The sequence below is a fragment of the Setaria italica genome, chromosome IX (genome assembly GCF_000263155.2).
Source record: "Setaria italica strain Yugu1 chromosome IX, Setaria_italica_v2.0, whole genome shotgun sequence".
Taxonomy (NCBI): Eukaryota; Viridiplantae; Streptophyta; class Magnoliopsida; order Poales; family Poaceae; genus Setaria; species Setaria italica.
This window is the reverse complement of record NC_028458.1, coordinates 36,834,792-36,847,818: the sequence shown is the minus strand read 5'-3', so window position 1 is coordinate 36,847,818 and position 13,027 is coordinate 36,834,792. Positions and strand designations below refer to the sequence as shown.

At 49.2% G+C, this 13,027-nt stretch overlaps 1 protein-coding gene across 1 annotated transcript; it reads right to left on the bottom strand.

Moving 5' to 3' along the window:
• Nucleotides 1–10,114: 10,114 nt before the first annotated feature.
• LOC101768922 (phospholipase A1-Ibeta2, chloroplastic) lies at nt 10,115–12,171 on the bottom strand. Its single transcript, XM_004983576.2, has one exon. It carries the CDS (start codon nt 12,078–12,080, stop codon nt 10,500–10,502), a length of 1,581 nt encoding a protein of 526 aa, XP_004983633.1. The 5' UTR covers nt 12,081–12,171; the 3' UTR covers nt 10,115–10,499.
• Nucleotides 12,172–13,027: the final 856 nt, after the last annotated feature.

The window sequence follows — 13,027 nt, the reverse complement described above, 5'->3', positions numbered from 1 at the left end:
AAAATTTGCTCCAGCGATCCGCGTTTGTGTTCAATCGGTTTTTGCATGTTTTCTTCCCCTTCCGTACGGGAATATATGCATTTGAACCCCCAAAAAAAAGAATGGTGGAGGGGGTAAGTGATTTGCACGCTGCAAAAGTTGCAAGATGGGAGGTGCTGTGTGGCTTGCGGACCACATGCATGCACGAGTCATAGCAGATATGATGGTAGCGTGCAGTTCACGCTCTCGAGCTAGTCTTTGCTTAACCATATATGCATTTCACACCGGCCATGTTTTTCCACTGTGATGATATCTATGAAGACCTTGCTAGCTATAGCTCCACGATTGTCACGGTTATCGGCCGAGCGGCGCAGCAGTCTATCCGCAGGGGCCGCTGTGTCACTGAGCTAGCGAGATAATGTCTCGCCCACATCACTAGCTCCCTCATCAAATAATTGCAGCTCTGTTCTCGCTTGCACATGCATTGATATCCCTTTGTTTTCAGAAGCACCAGATAATTAATTTCGATTTTCCATGTTGACCATGAATGATTGGAGACACATAAAATAGTTCTGACAGTATTTTTTTTTGTCTACAATAAATCAACTGTTCGTCATGGTAACATTTGTAGGCATTTGAGTATGGTGTAGTACGTGATCAGTTAAAGCGTAGCGCAATTGCGTGGCTGGCATCTCCTTGCTGCATGCCACTTGCCACCACTTCTTCGTAGACGTAACCTGATTTTCTTTTTTTTTTTTGCACGCGGAAGAAATTGTCAATTCAGAGGAGCAGAAGCTATAGGTGAACGTCGCAGGCAAAGATGATATGCCTCTAGCGACGGCTGCGTGTATATATAGCACAAGGTTACACGGGGGCATAACAAACAGATATGCATGTGCCGATCTCCTAGCTGATTACAACAACTTCCAACAACCTTATCTAACCGGCCATGATCTGTTTGTTATGGTTAGTTACAAGATAACTCAACAAATGTCTATCTTATCTATCTAACAGCCTCCCTCAATTTCAACGTGTCCATGTTGAGATTGACTTTGAAGTTTTCAACTTGGCGGACAGGAAGAGCTTTGGTGAAGCCGTCGGCTATTTGATCCTTCGTAGAAACAAACCCAATGTCCAATAGTTGCTTCTTGACTCGATCTCGAACAAAGTGATAATCAACTTCAATATGTTTTGTTCTTGCATGAAAAATAGGATTACTAGACAAATATGTGGCACCCAAATTATCACACCACAATTTTGCAGCTCTTGGACTCTTGACACCGATCTCTCTTAGCAAAATCTGAACCCACATGACCTCAGCTGTGGCATTAGCAATCGCCTTGTATTCTGCTTCTGTGCTTGATCTAGAAACAGTTGGCTGTTTCCTAGCACTCCATGATATTAGATTATTTCCCAAGAACACTACAAATCCTCTAGTAGATTTTCTATCATCTATACATCCAGCCCAATCAGCATCTGAGAATGCACTGACTAAAGTAGAGGAGGACTTGTGAATTTTAATCCCTAGGCTAGTGCACTGCCGAATATATCTTAGTATCCTTTTTACTGCTTCCCAATGACATGTGGTAGGAGCATGCAAGAATTGACATACTTTGTTTACAGCAAAAGCAATGTCAGGTCGTGTCAGTGTAAGATATTGCAGGGCGCCAACTATACTCCGATACTGGGTTGCATCATTCACACCTAACGGAGTACCCTTATATAATGACAATTTTTCACTGGTAGATAAAGGTGTAGTGACCGGTCTACATTCTGACATTCCTACCTTCTTGAGTAAATCACTAGCATACTTGTCTTGGGTGAGCAGTATACCATCGCGTACCTTTGTAACCTCTATACCGAGGAAATAATGGAGGGGCCCAAGATCTTTTAGTGCAAACTCCTCCTTGAGATCCTTGAGCAATGCAACGGTGGCCTGTTCATTGGAGCTAGCAACAATAATGTCATCCACATAAACTAATATAAACATTGTTATGCCTCCCTTGCTAAAGAAGAAGAGAGAGGTATCGGCTTTAGATGCTAAAAACCCGAGACGAAGAAGCTTTTCACTGAGGCGAGAATACCATGCTCGCGGAGCTTGTTTGAGACCATACAAAGCTTTGGCTAGCCGACACACATAATGAGGATGAGTTGGATCCTCAAAGCCTGGAGGTTGATGCATGTATACTTCTTCTTCTAGCACTCCATGGAGAAATGCGTTTTGTACATCAAGTTGCCGAAGCGACCAACCACAGGAGATAGCAAGTGACAAAATAATGCGAATAGTAGTGGCTTTAACAACAGGACTGAAAGTATCTTCATAATCAACTCCATACCTTTGTTTGAATCCCTTGGCCACCAGACGAGCCTTATATCTGTCAAGAGTTCCACCTGACTTTCTTTTTATTTTATAGACCCATTTGCAACCGATAACATTGCGGCCTTTTTGAGGAGGAACAAGATGCCACGTTCGATTTTTCATGAGAGCTTCATATTCAGATTCCATAGCTTGGTGCCAATTCCTGTCATGCAGTGCTTCATCTAGAGAGGATGGTTCACCAGTAGATGTGAATAATCCATACCTTACTGTGCCATCTGTGTACTGCTTTTGCTTGCGAATACCACGCTACAAGCGCGTGATAGGACGGCCGGTTGCTGCAGCAGGGGACGTATCCGCAGTCACTGCAGTCGTGGGCGCAGAAGGTCCGGGCGGCGCAGACGTGCCGGCAGCAGGAGTCGATCGACTGGCAGGTGGCGCGGATTCGCCCGTCACAGCAGACGCAGCATCCGTGCAGGGGCCAGCGAGTTCCACTCGCCCGGCCGGTGGCTCTCCTGCCAGGGCGCCGTGAGGTCTACCAGCAGGGCTGTGGCCCGCTCGCTCGGCTGATGGTGCTCCCACCAGGACACCATGGGTCCCGTCAGCAGGGCCATTGCAGGGAGATTCCCTGGCAGCAACGACCGGCGGATCAGCGGCCTGTGGTTGATCACGGACGCTGGATGGATGCTCCTGGAACCTATACAAAACATCAGAAGGCACACTGCACGGCGATTGATTAGCAAGGTCAGACAAATCATGCATGCGGTCATCAAAACCAGTGCCACCCGAGCCAGATGATGGTAGGAGAAGGATTTCCGGTCGTAACCGAGCTCCAGCATTGGGCGAAAGCTCTTGGAATGGAAAAACAGATTCATCAAAGACCACGTCACGAGAGATATAGACACGGCCTGAAGACACATCTAAACATTTGAAGCCTTTGTGAAGGTTGCTATAACCAAGGAAGACGCAACATTTGGACCGGAACTGAAGTTTGTGTGTATTGTATGGCCTGAGGTTTGGCCAGCATGCGCACCCAAAGGTGCGTAGCCATGTGTAGTCTGGTTTGTGTCCATGCAAACGCTCCAGGGGTGTAGAGAAATCAATGATCTTGCTAGGTAGGCGATTTATGAGATAAGTGGCGGTGAGGAAGGCTTCATCCTAGAATTTGAGGGGCATACATGCACGAGAGAGAAGAGCTAAGCCAACCTCTACAATATGGCGATGCTTACGTTCGGCAGCACCGTTTTGCTGGTGTGCATGGGGGCAGGACACTAGGTGGGTGATGCCGACCTTATTAAAAAAGGAATTGAGTTTTTGATACTCGCCACCCCAGTCTGTCTGGACAGACTTAATTTTTCGATCAAATTTTCGTTCTACTAGCTGCTGAAAATCATGGAATTTTTGAAACACTTCAGATTTAAATTTGATGAGATAGATCCAAGTAAATTTACTAAAATCATCAATAAAGCTGACATAATATTGTTTCCGCCCGACAGACTCAAGAGCGGGACCCCAAACATCAGAGAAAATAAGATCCAAAGGAGCACATGATCTACTAACAGACTCGGGATAAGGTAATTGATGAGCCTTGGCTTGCTGACAAGCATCACATACATGTGCTTTATTTGACTCAGGGACACAGGATAAATTATTATGACTAATGACATGCTTAACTACTTGGGACGATGGGTGACCTAGGCGTTCGTGCCACCTGGTCACAGACTCACGTGAGGATGCAAAAGCTTGTTTGGACGAAGCTGGAAGAGGGTAAAGCCCACGACGACATGGTCCCTTATGCAGAATTTTCTTGGTTGCCTTGTCCTTGATCAAAAAGAAGCTAGGGTGAAATTCAATGAAAACATCATTATCTGAAGTGAAGCGATGAACAGAAACTAGATTTTTAGCAGCACTAGGAACATGAAGAATATTACGGAGCTGAAAAGTATGGCTCGGAGAGGCAATAGTTGAATGACCAACATGATGAATTGTCATACCTGATCCATTAGCGGTATGAATCTGGTCGCCTCCATTGTATTTTTCACGAGTGGCCAGCTTGGCTAGCTCACTTGTGATGTGGTCCGTAGACCCAGAATCGGTGTACCAGTTGGTGTCGATGTTGTAGCTTGTCGAAGCCGCTGCAGCATGTTTCCCTTCCGGCACGTAGTCCTCGTCGAAGCGGTACCAGCATTGCACCGCGGAGTGGCCGGTCTTCTCGCAGACTTGACATATGACGCCCTTATCGCGACGATCAGTGGACGCGCTTGGGGAAGATCCGCTGCGACCACGGCCACGGCCACCAGGGGAGCCGCGGCCACGGCTAAAGCCGCGCCCACCGCCACGACCGCGGCTGATGCCACGGCCTCGTCCACCAGAGCACCCGGCAATATTTGCCAAGTTTTGCTCACCCCCAAGAGCCAGATTGGATCTGGCTTCAAAGGTGAGCAGCTGGGAGTAGAGCTCATCGATGGACACCGATTCAATCCGCGTGGTGAGTGAAGTCACCAGGGATTCAAACTCCGGACCAAGACCGGCGAGAACGTATTCCACCAGTTTCATCATCGGAGAGTGCACGACCGGCCTCGATCATCTCATCACCAAAACCCTTCATCTTAGTGAAATATTCAGTGACGGACTGAGTACCTTTTTTTGTCGTGGCGAGCGCCATGCATAGATTAACAACACGGGCTCGTGTTTGCGAGGCGAACAGCGCGGTGATGGAGCGCCATGCCTCGACCGCCGTTTGTGCTCGAGCAGCATGGGCGAGGATGTCCTTGGAGAGTGCCGAGAGAAGGAAGCTGAGGACCTGCTGGTCTTTAGCGTCCCAGTCGTCGAACACCGGGTTTTCAATCTCCCGATCTTCCTTGTCCTTAATGGTTTTTGGCGGCGGCTGCACGGTGTCGTCGAGGTGACCTTGAAGCCGTGCCCCGCGCACAGCAGACCGAACCTGGGCGTGCCAGGTGACGAAGTTGGTGCGACCGAGTTTCTCGGTGATCACCGACGACGGGAACGGCGAGTTGGAGTTCTGATTGGAGGAAGACATGGCGTGGGGTTGGAAAAAAAAACTAGGCTCTGATTACCATGTCAATTCAGAGGAGCAGAAGCTATAGGTGAACGTCGCAGCAAAGATGATATGCCTCTAGCGACGGCTGCGTGTATATATAGCACAAGGTTACACGGGGGCATAACAAGCAGATATGCATGTGCCGATCTCCTAGCTAATTACAACAACTTCCAACAACCTTATCTAACCGGCCATGATCTGTTTGTTATGGTTAGTTACAAGATAACTCAACAAATGTCTATCTTATCTATCTAACAGAAATAACCTGAATTTGGACCCATCGTACTAACATCATCATTATGTTGGTTTGGGCTCTAACATCATAACGTTTGCTCTATTCATTTATATTCTGCTTTGTATGCATATATTCTTATTGGAATCTCTTTGTTGTCCCAATCAAATAGCTTCTATTTGTATTAGAAGCTCATGCTACATGGCAGAGGCAAGATTAGAACTTAGGACGGCTTGCTTCTTTTTCTTCTTCGTTTTCCCCTCCTCTCCTCATCTTCCTCCTTTTTGGCTCCAAATGGAGCTCTTGGGTAGTAGGGGGGCTAGAGGCCCCCATAGCCCCCACCCACCCACCTCCACCCAATCCGCCCCTACGTACATCAACTATATGGCTCATGGAATGCATCTTTCACTATTTTCTCCTAACGCCACAATCTTGGATACACATTTCAAGCCATGTACAATAGCAAAACACCCTTTATATCATTTCACTCTTTTGTTATTCTCTATTGATCAATGACTTTGGGCATGTTTAGCGCAGCTCCAACTCCGAGATCCAGGTTGGGTATGTAGTTTGTAGGCTAAATTAAAGTGGTTTATATATTTACATTTACTCTATTCTTAATAAAATATTCATAATGCCCTTGGCATACCTCTAGCTCCAAATCCAGGAATTCTTTTTGAGCTATCACTACCTAGCTCCACTAAGGCCCTCCACAGCGTGGAGTGGTGCCTCAAAATATATTGGGCCCTACACAGAAGAAATAGGCATCACTCTTGTCAGGCAGCAGCGGCATGAATCCCCTGTTGGGCCCCATAGAACAGGTAAAAGCAAATAAACAATGAGCAAGTATTGCATGCAAGTGATACGGAAGAGCAAGAAGAGTGGGGCTCCATTTTTTCTGGTTTGTCTAGTCACTGGGCATCGATGTCTGTATGTTCATCGCTCCCTTTTTTCTTAGCTCTGGCATCGGTAGTTGTAGTGTGGGAAGTAAAGCTAAAATGCTCTCTCTCCATTTGAAGCATCACTCGAGGCCAACACTATGGAGGGCCTAAGATCCGCAAAATTTCTAGATGTGTTGGGTATATATTGCGGATTACTGCCTAAAATTTTAGGTGGTAACCTTTTATTGTTCCACCATTAGCTGATTGGTTATCTACTATCGGGTATGTGGTACAAGCTCATCTCCTGATTCAATATCATTGTCTCGTAACATGCTTAGCGTTAACATCCTTCGACCCAAACCATCTATGCCGTTTTGAAGGGAAACGTAATGTGTTGTGTTCACTCTTTGAGCGAATGTTTAGTTTTTTCCTTGATCAGAATACATCAGTTATCCTCTTATATTGATCTTGCCTCCTTTAATTTATTTTTGCATCAAAGCATGTTTCTACTGCCTCCATTTTTAAATATATGACATTTAGAATAAACTAATTAATTTAAAAATCAACTAATTAGTTTGCCCGAAGCATCATAAAATAAAAATGGATGGATGGAGTATTTTTTATTATATTTTACATCAAAAGATCATCGAATACAACATTGATCACTTACAAAAGAAATAAAATCATGTATTAATGAAATTATGTTATGATTTGTTTTGCTTGAAGTTGGCTTCATTTTCTTAATGATAGTAGAGGTAGGAGAAGCTTGCATAAGAGTTATTCAAGTTATTTTGTTTGTAATGACAACTGTGACTAATTTATAAATAGAAATAGCGCTATTTTTATTTGCTTATTTGTTTCGTAATGATAGTGGTGGCTAATTTAAAAATAAGTATGGAGGTATTTGTTTTTTCTTAATGACAGGTCAGTAATCTGCTTTTCTCTTTTGTCTATAATTGACTTGGTAATTTTAGGCCTCGAGAGATGTATCGTGTGTAGGTTACTTTTGTTGGTCAATTACTAAGATAATTGATTATTGAAAACTCTTTCCTCATGCTAAGTAACCTTTAGCCAAACAAACTAAATTATGGTGGCACTTTTCAGGTGAGGCATGCGTTGACATGGTCAATGGAATGAGCATGCTTAGTTCTAAGTGTGCCTTTGCCAACCGCCCAACCGCATGCAAAGCAAGCCCACAAATGAGTTTTGTAAACACACCTTGTGATTTAATAATGTGTGCTAGTGACATGTTGGACACATAGCAGATAGTTAAAAGAGCTAACAATCTTTAATTAGACGCGACAATCTAGTACATGCAACGCAAAGTCCCGACAAGAAATGTTGCGTTCAAGTTTAGTTTGCACTAAACATTTTTAATCAATATAAATTATAAGGTGGCTGTCCACTCTACGAAAATCAGCTCCACTCTATCAACTCCAAAAAAATCGCAATGCGTCTAGCTCCACCAACTCCGGCTCTAGAAAAAAGATGGAGCAGGGGGTCAAATCCACGTTTTTGTGGAGAACCTCAATGGGTGCTCCAAAAACTCCCTTTTCAGACCTCCTCATGGAGTTGGTGGGTATTTACCCACCATTGTCACCCATTACACATGTACCGGTTCGATTCATAGAAAAGAAAAGACTCCCGTCGGCTCCCCCATCCCGTCGCCCCCTTCTTCTCATCGTGAGATTCCGCCGCCGGTCGGGCTAGCAGGAGTTCCTCCGCGGGGGGTGCGCCGCCGGCCGGGCTGTTGGATTCCGCAGCTGGCCGGGCGAGCAGGAGCTCCTCCGCGCGAGGGGGGGGGTGTGGCCGAGCGAGTAGGAGCTCCTCCGTGAGGGGCACGCCGCCAGCTGGGCAAGTAGGAGCTCCTCCGCGGGGAGCGTGCCACTGACCGGGCGAGTAGGAGCTCCTCCGCGAGGCGAGTACGGGTGTCGATAAGGGTCAATGAAGCTCGGGGGGGGGGGGGGGGAGGAGTACCTATCGGCACCGTGGGTCAATGAAGCTAAGCTTGCCCAGACTCCACCGTGGCCCTATGCTCATCACCGTTCGCTGCTGCTAGATGGCCGCGGGCACCGGGGCTGCAGGCGCCACCGACGCTACTGCTGCGGAGCTCAGGATCTGAAAAAGAGAAAGGGATGGAGAGGAGGGAAAAAGAGAGAAGAGACTGACACATGAACCCATTCACAAAGGATAAAATAGACTATTCACAACAAGTCTCTATGTTTGTGGAGCTACGGCACTGCAATTAGCCAAACACGTACAACAACTTCAATATTTTTTGAAGTTGGTGGAGTGGAGCTGAGGTGGAGTGGAGCTATAATTGGAGTCCTACCAAACACCCACTAAATCAGACCCCATCTAGCATGCATCATGTGATGCATGCAACCAGACGCACCCTATAATTAATTAAGGAACGTATAATATATGGGACATCCTGAATCATTTCACTTTTTTTTTCACGCACGTGAGTCCTGGGATCTTCATAAATCTACTTAGTATTTTTCTCTCACGCTTCGTTCCATTCCAATTTCTACCTCGTGACTTCTTTGCTTGCTCCCTCCTCTCACCGCCTCTGAATTTCAAGTGGCTCTCCCCCTTTGAGGGGTGCTCGGAAAATGAGTGGCATAAATAGGATATAGAGTACGTCCATTAAAACAAAAAATGTGGCGGTCCATGTTCTAGCTTGGCTCCATATAAGTCTGCCACTGATTGCCGGACACCCCTCTTGAAGCACACTAGACACAACCGTCTAAACAATGAAGTTTTGCACTCCTTCATTGCTAACCTTGTACATCGAACGTCCTCTGCAACACACAATTGGCGGCACCATGTCTCTCGCTTCGCCAGCCACCTCCACAGTCACTCCTTTCTAATCAGGATAGCACACACGTACTCATAGTTGCACAAAATAACTAGACACTAAGAGTGTGATTGGTTCCCTGTGCGAGGTTGAACTAGGCTCTGGGTATGCGGGGTGTGCTAGTTTGGTTGCTTGATCTAGGCATCAGGCCAGGCTCTCAGCATTCAAAGGCACCCTAACGGCCACCGCCCAGGCTCCAGAAAAACGTGAGAATCGGCCATCTCCGCCGAGCCCGGCTTGCGCGGTGGTAGGAGGAGTCGCTTGGATGAGCTGTGCAGCTAGTGTTGATACTTGATACGGGAGCCAAACAAAGTGCCACTACACTTGACAAGCCTACCCAGCGAGAGCCTGCATCGCTATTGCGAGCGAGGCTGCGATGGGCATCGAACCAATCAGGCTCTAACTCTTCCATTGGTACCATTTTGCAATTGCTCTTTTAAATCTCGTCCACTTCAAGCGCCAAAGTACCCAAAGCATGTGATTATTTAAATGTATTGAACCACTGCATTATATTAATATTATAGTAGTATTGGTCCACAGTAAATACTACCTCAGTTCCAAATAAGTACAATTTTTGACTATCTCTCCATGTAAATACTTCCTCCGATTACTTTTTGTTTTGACTTTTCTTGATACATAACTTTTACTATGTATCTAGACATAATATATATCTAGATTCATGTCAAAGGTTATGTATCTAGAAAAAGCAAAACGAATAGTAATTTAGGATAGAGGGAGTAGCTAGAAACTACACTTATTTTTGGGACAAAATAATACTGTGGCAAGAGACAATGGAACATCTAGCTTCGTTTCACATGCACATGATAGAGATAGTCTCTTGCTTAAGAGAACCTTATTCCCTATCTTCATTAATACACGTTACATAAATTCCACGTGTCATCCCTTGTATAGACAGCTAATATCATACCTTTGTATGTTCCCTGAAGGCAATGCGGACGATACAAGGGATCTCTTCGTCAACCGCGTGCATAACCTCTGCCGTCTGATGCTCGTGGGCTAATAAAATGTACAGGGGTAGATACACACGGTGATTCGATACACAGTTAACACACGCACGAGAAGTGGTGGCACATTTAGAAACACGTGCAGATTATACTTTTGGACAGTTAACTTTGGAGGTTGTGCATGCATTGCATGCTACAGGCTGATCATGTGGGGCTTGCCAAGTAGCCGTACTGGCCGTCGGCGCAGGCGCCGTTGGCCGTGGCGGTCCTCGGCGAGGCCGGCTCGAACCCGAGCACCCGCGCGCGCTCCACGTACGCGCGCCTCACGCTGGGCCGCTGGTACGCCAGCAGCCGCGCCACGCTGCGGCTCGCGTCGGCGCGGAACGGCCGGCCGGAGCCGGTGAACCCGTCGAGCAGGTGCAGGTAGGCCTCCAGGTCGTGGCAGCACGCGGGGCCCGCGTCGGGGCGCAGGCACGGGGAGTCGCGGCTGTGCAGCCTCAGCTCCGCGCCGTCCGCGTGCGCGTACCCTTCCCGCGCGATCGGCGCCGGCACGCGAGTCACCACGTCGCCCACGTTCACTACGCGCAGCACGTTCACGCCGCGCTCCCGCCGCAGCCGGTCCGCGAACGCGCGGTTGCCGGTCTTGGGTCCGCCGAACGAGACCACCGCGATGGGCGGCGGCCGATGGTCCGTGGTGTCGGCGGCACCGGCAAGGCACGCGCTGAGCTCGTCGGCGGCGAGGAGGGCCAGGGAGGCGCCGAGGCTGTGGCCGACGATCGTGATGCTGAGCTCCTCCCCCTTGTATAGCTCCACGAGGCGCTTCACCTCCTCCACTATGGCGGCCGAGAGGCTGGGCACGTGGTCGCCGGGCGTCCTGTACAGGCTGAGGAACCCCTTGGCCACCTTGGGCGCGGACGCGGCGTCGTCGCTTTGGTCGTCGTCCGCGAGCGGCACGAGGCTGGCGCGGAGGTTCTCGGCCCACTCGGGGCACGTGGCGGTGCCGCGCAGCACGATGGCGATGTCGCGGCGGCCCATCCGCCGGACCTCCCGCTCGTTGTCGCAGACGGCCACGTAGCCGACGAAGCTGGTGCGCTGCGTGAGCCAGGCGGGCGCCGACCGCCGCCGCGCCCACGGCGGGATGGCCAGCGACGACGAGGCGAACAGGCTCCGCGTCGGGCGGTAGGACCGGTCCGGGAGCACGAGCGTGCGGTGCTGGCCGTGCGAGCTGGCCGCCGCCTGATCGGCCGCCGACGGCATGGAGTGGAACGCCGTGTACGCGGCCTGCACGAAGTCTCCGTACCGGAGGAGCTCGCGGCGGAGGTTGTGGTCGAGCGGGTCCAGGAGGCCCTCCCACCCGCCCTTGCCGTGGTACCTCCGCCACTCGCCGGCGATGGAGCCCTTGGGCGACAGTCGCGGCGAGAGCGTCAGGAGGCGCTGCATGTACGCCAGGCTACGCGGGGACATCTCGTCCACGGCGGGCTTCCGCGTGAAGGGCAGGAACGTGGACAGGTTCAGCGCGTTGAGAAGCCCGCCGCGGCCGCTGCGGTCGTCGGGAGTGACCTCCCCGTCGCCGGGCGCCTCGGCCGGCGCTTGATTCCTGTGCTGGACCGGGAGCGGGAGCGGGAGCGGCGGCGGCTTGACGAGGAGGCGGTCGAGGTTGGCGAGGTGCCTCCTCGTGGTGGACACGGCGTTGGGCTTGCCGGCGATGCTCGGCGTGGCCCTCGAGTTCGGGTTGAGAGGGGACGCCCGGCTGTGACACGGCGGCGCCGTCGCCGCGGCGGACATGGCGTCCTCGTCGTCGTGGAAGAACCGAGGAGAAAGATCTAGACAGACAGAGCACACTCGTTGCTTGTCTCTGCTTGTGGAGCATGCTGGCGAAGTGCGCTGCCTTATAGGCAACACAGGACGCTAGGACAGCACAGTGGCGGGATCGGAGATGAGAGGGGCAGCTCCCCATCAACATGTGGATCATGTGCCCGCGAGTGTACTCGTCATGCTTTTGAAAATTTAGTGTCGTCCTCGGCTCCTTTTGAAAAGCTCATTAAAAAAAAAGATTAAAGCAGAGCTAATGGAGATCCCATCCCTCACTGCCTCTGCCTTGTACTAGTACGTCTGCTCTGTTAAAATTAATCCTCCTTTAACAAAATTTCTTTACAGAAGTCTAAGCAAAAGTCGTACACTACTGATGTTGAAGGTTGGAGGTGATGGTAGTTTTCTGTTGTAGTTACAAATATACATACTCCTGGGTTAACTACTATGCATGATTTGTTATGCTGATGACGCGGCGTGATTCCTTGTGAGATGATGTTGCTTCCACTTGAGAATATTCTCAATGCCTAGTGTCAATTCATCTGGTAACAATAACAAACGTGCCTGTCCTATTCCTTGCTAGAGTTTTTTTTTAAAAAAAAAATTGTACGTGTGGACTTCCACTTTGCAGCACACGTATATCTGTGTGCATGATGCGGCAGAGATTCCGCGCCAAGACCATCGTGACTGGCTAGAGAGAGATGCATGCCAAAACGTGGCAACCGGCACTGGACGGGCAAAGATCACGGCCAGCTTTCTATTCCTTTCGGGAAAGTGAGAAAACGCAGCAGCTTTTCTATCCCCTGCACACGATGCGGCAATCTATGCGATAAGCCTCTCTGCCGAGTGCGAGATCGAGCTCATCGTTTCATCGTAACACATGCTACGTGAGAGATACTAGTAGATACTATGGCGATGGCTGG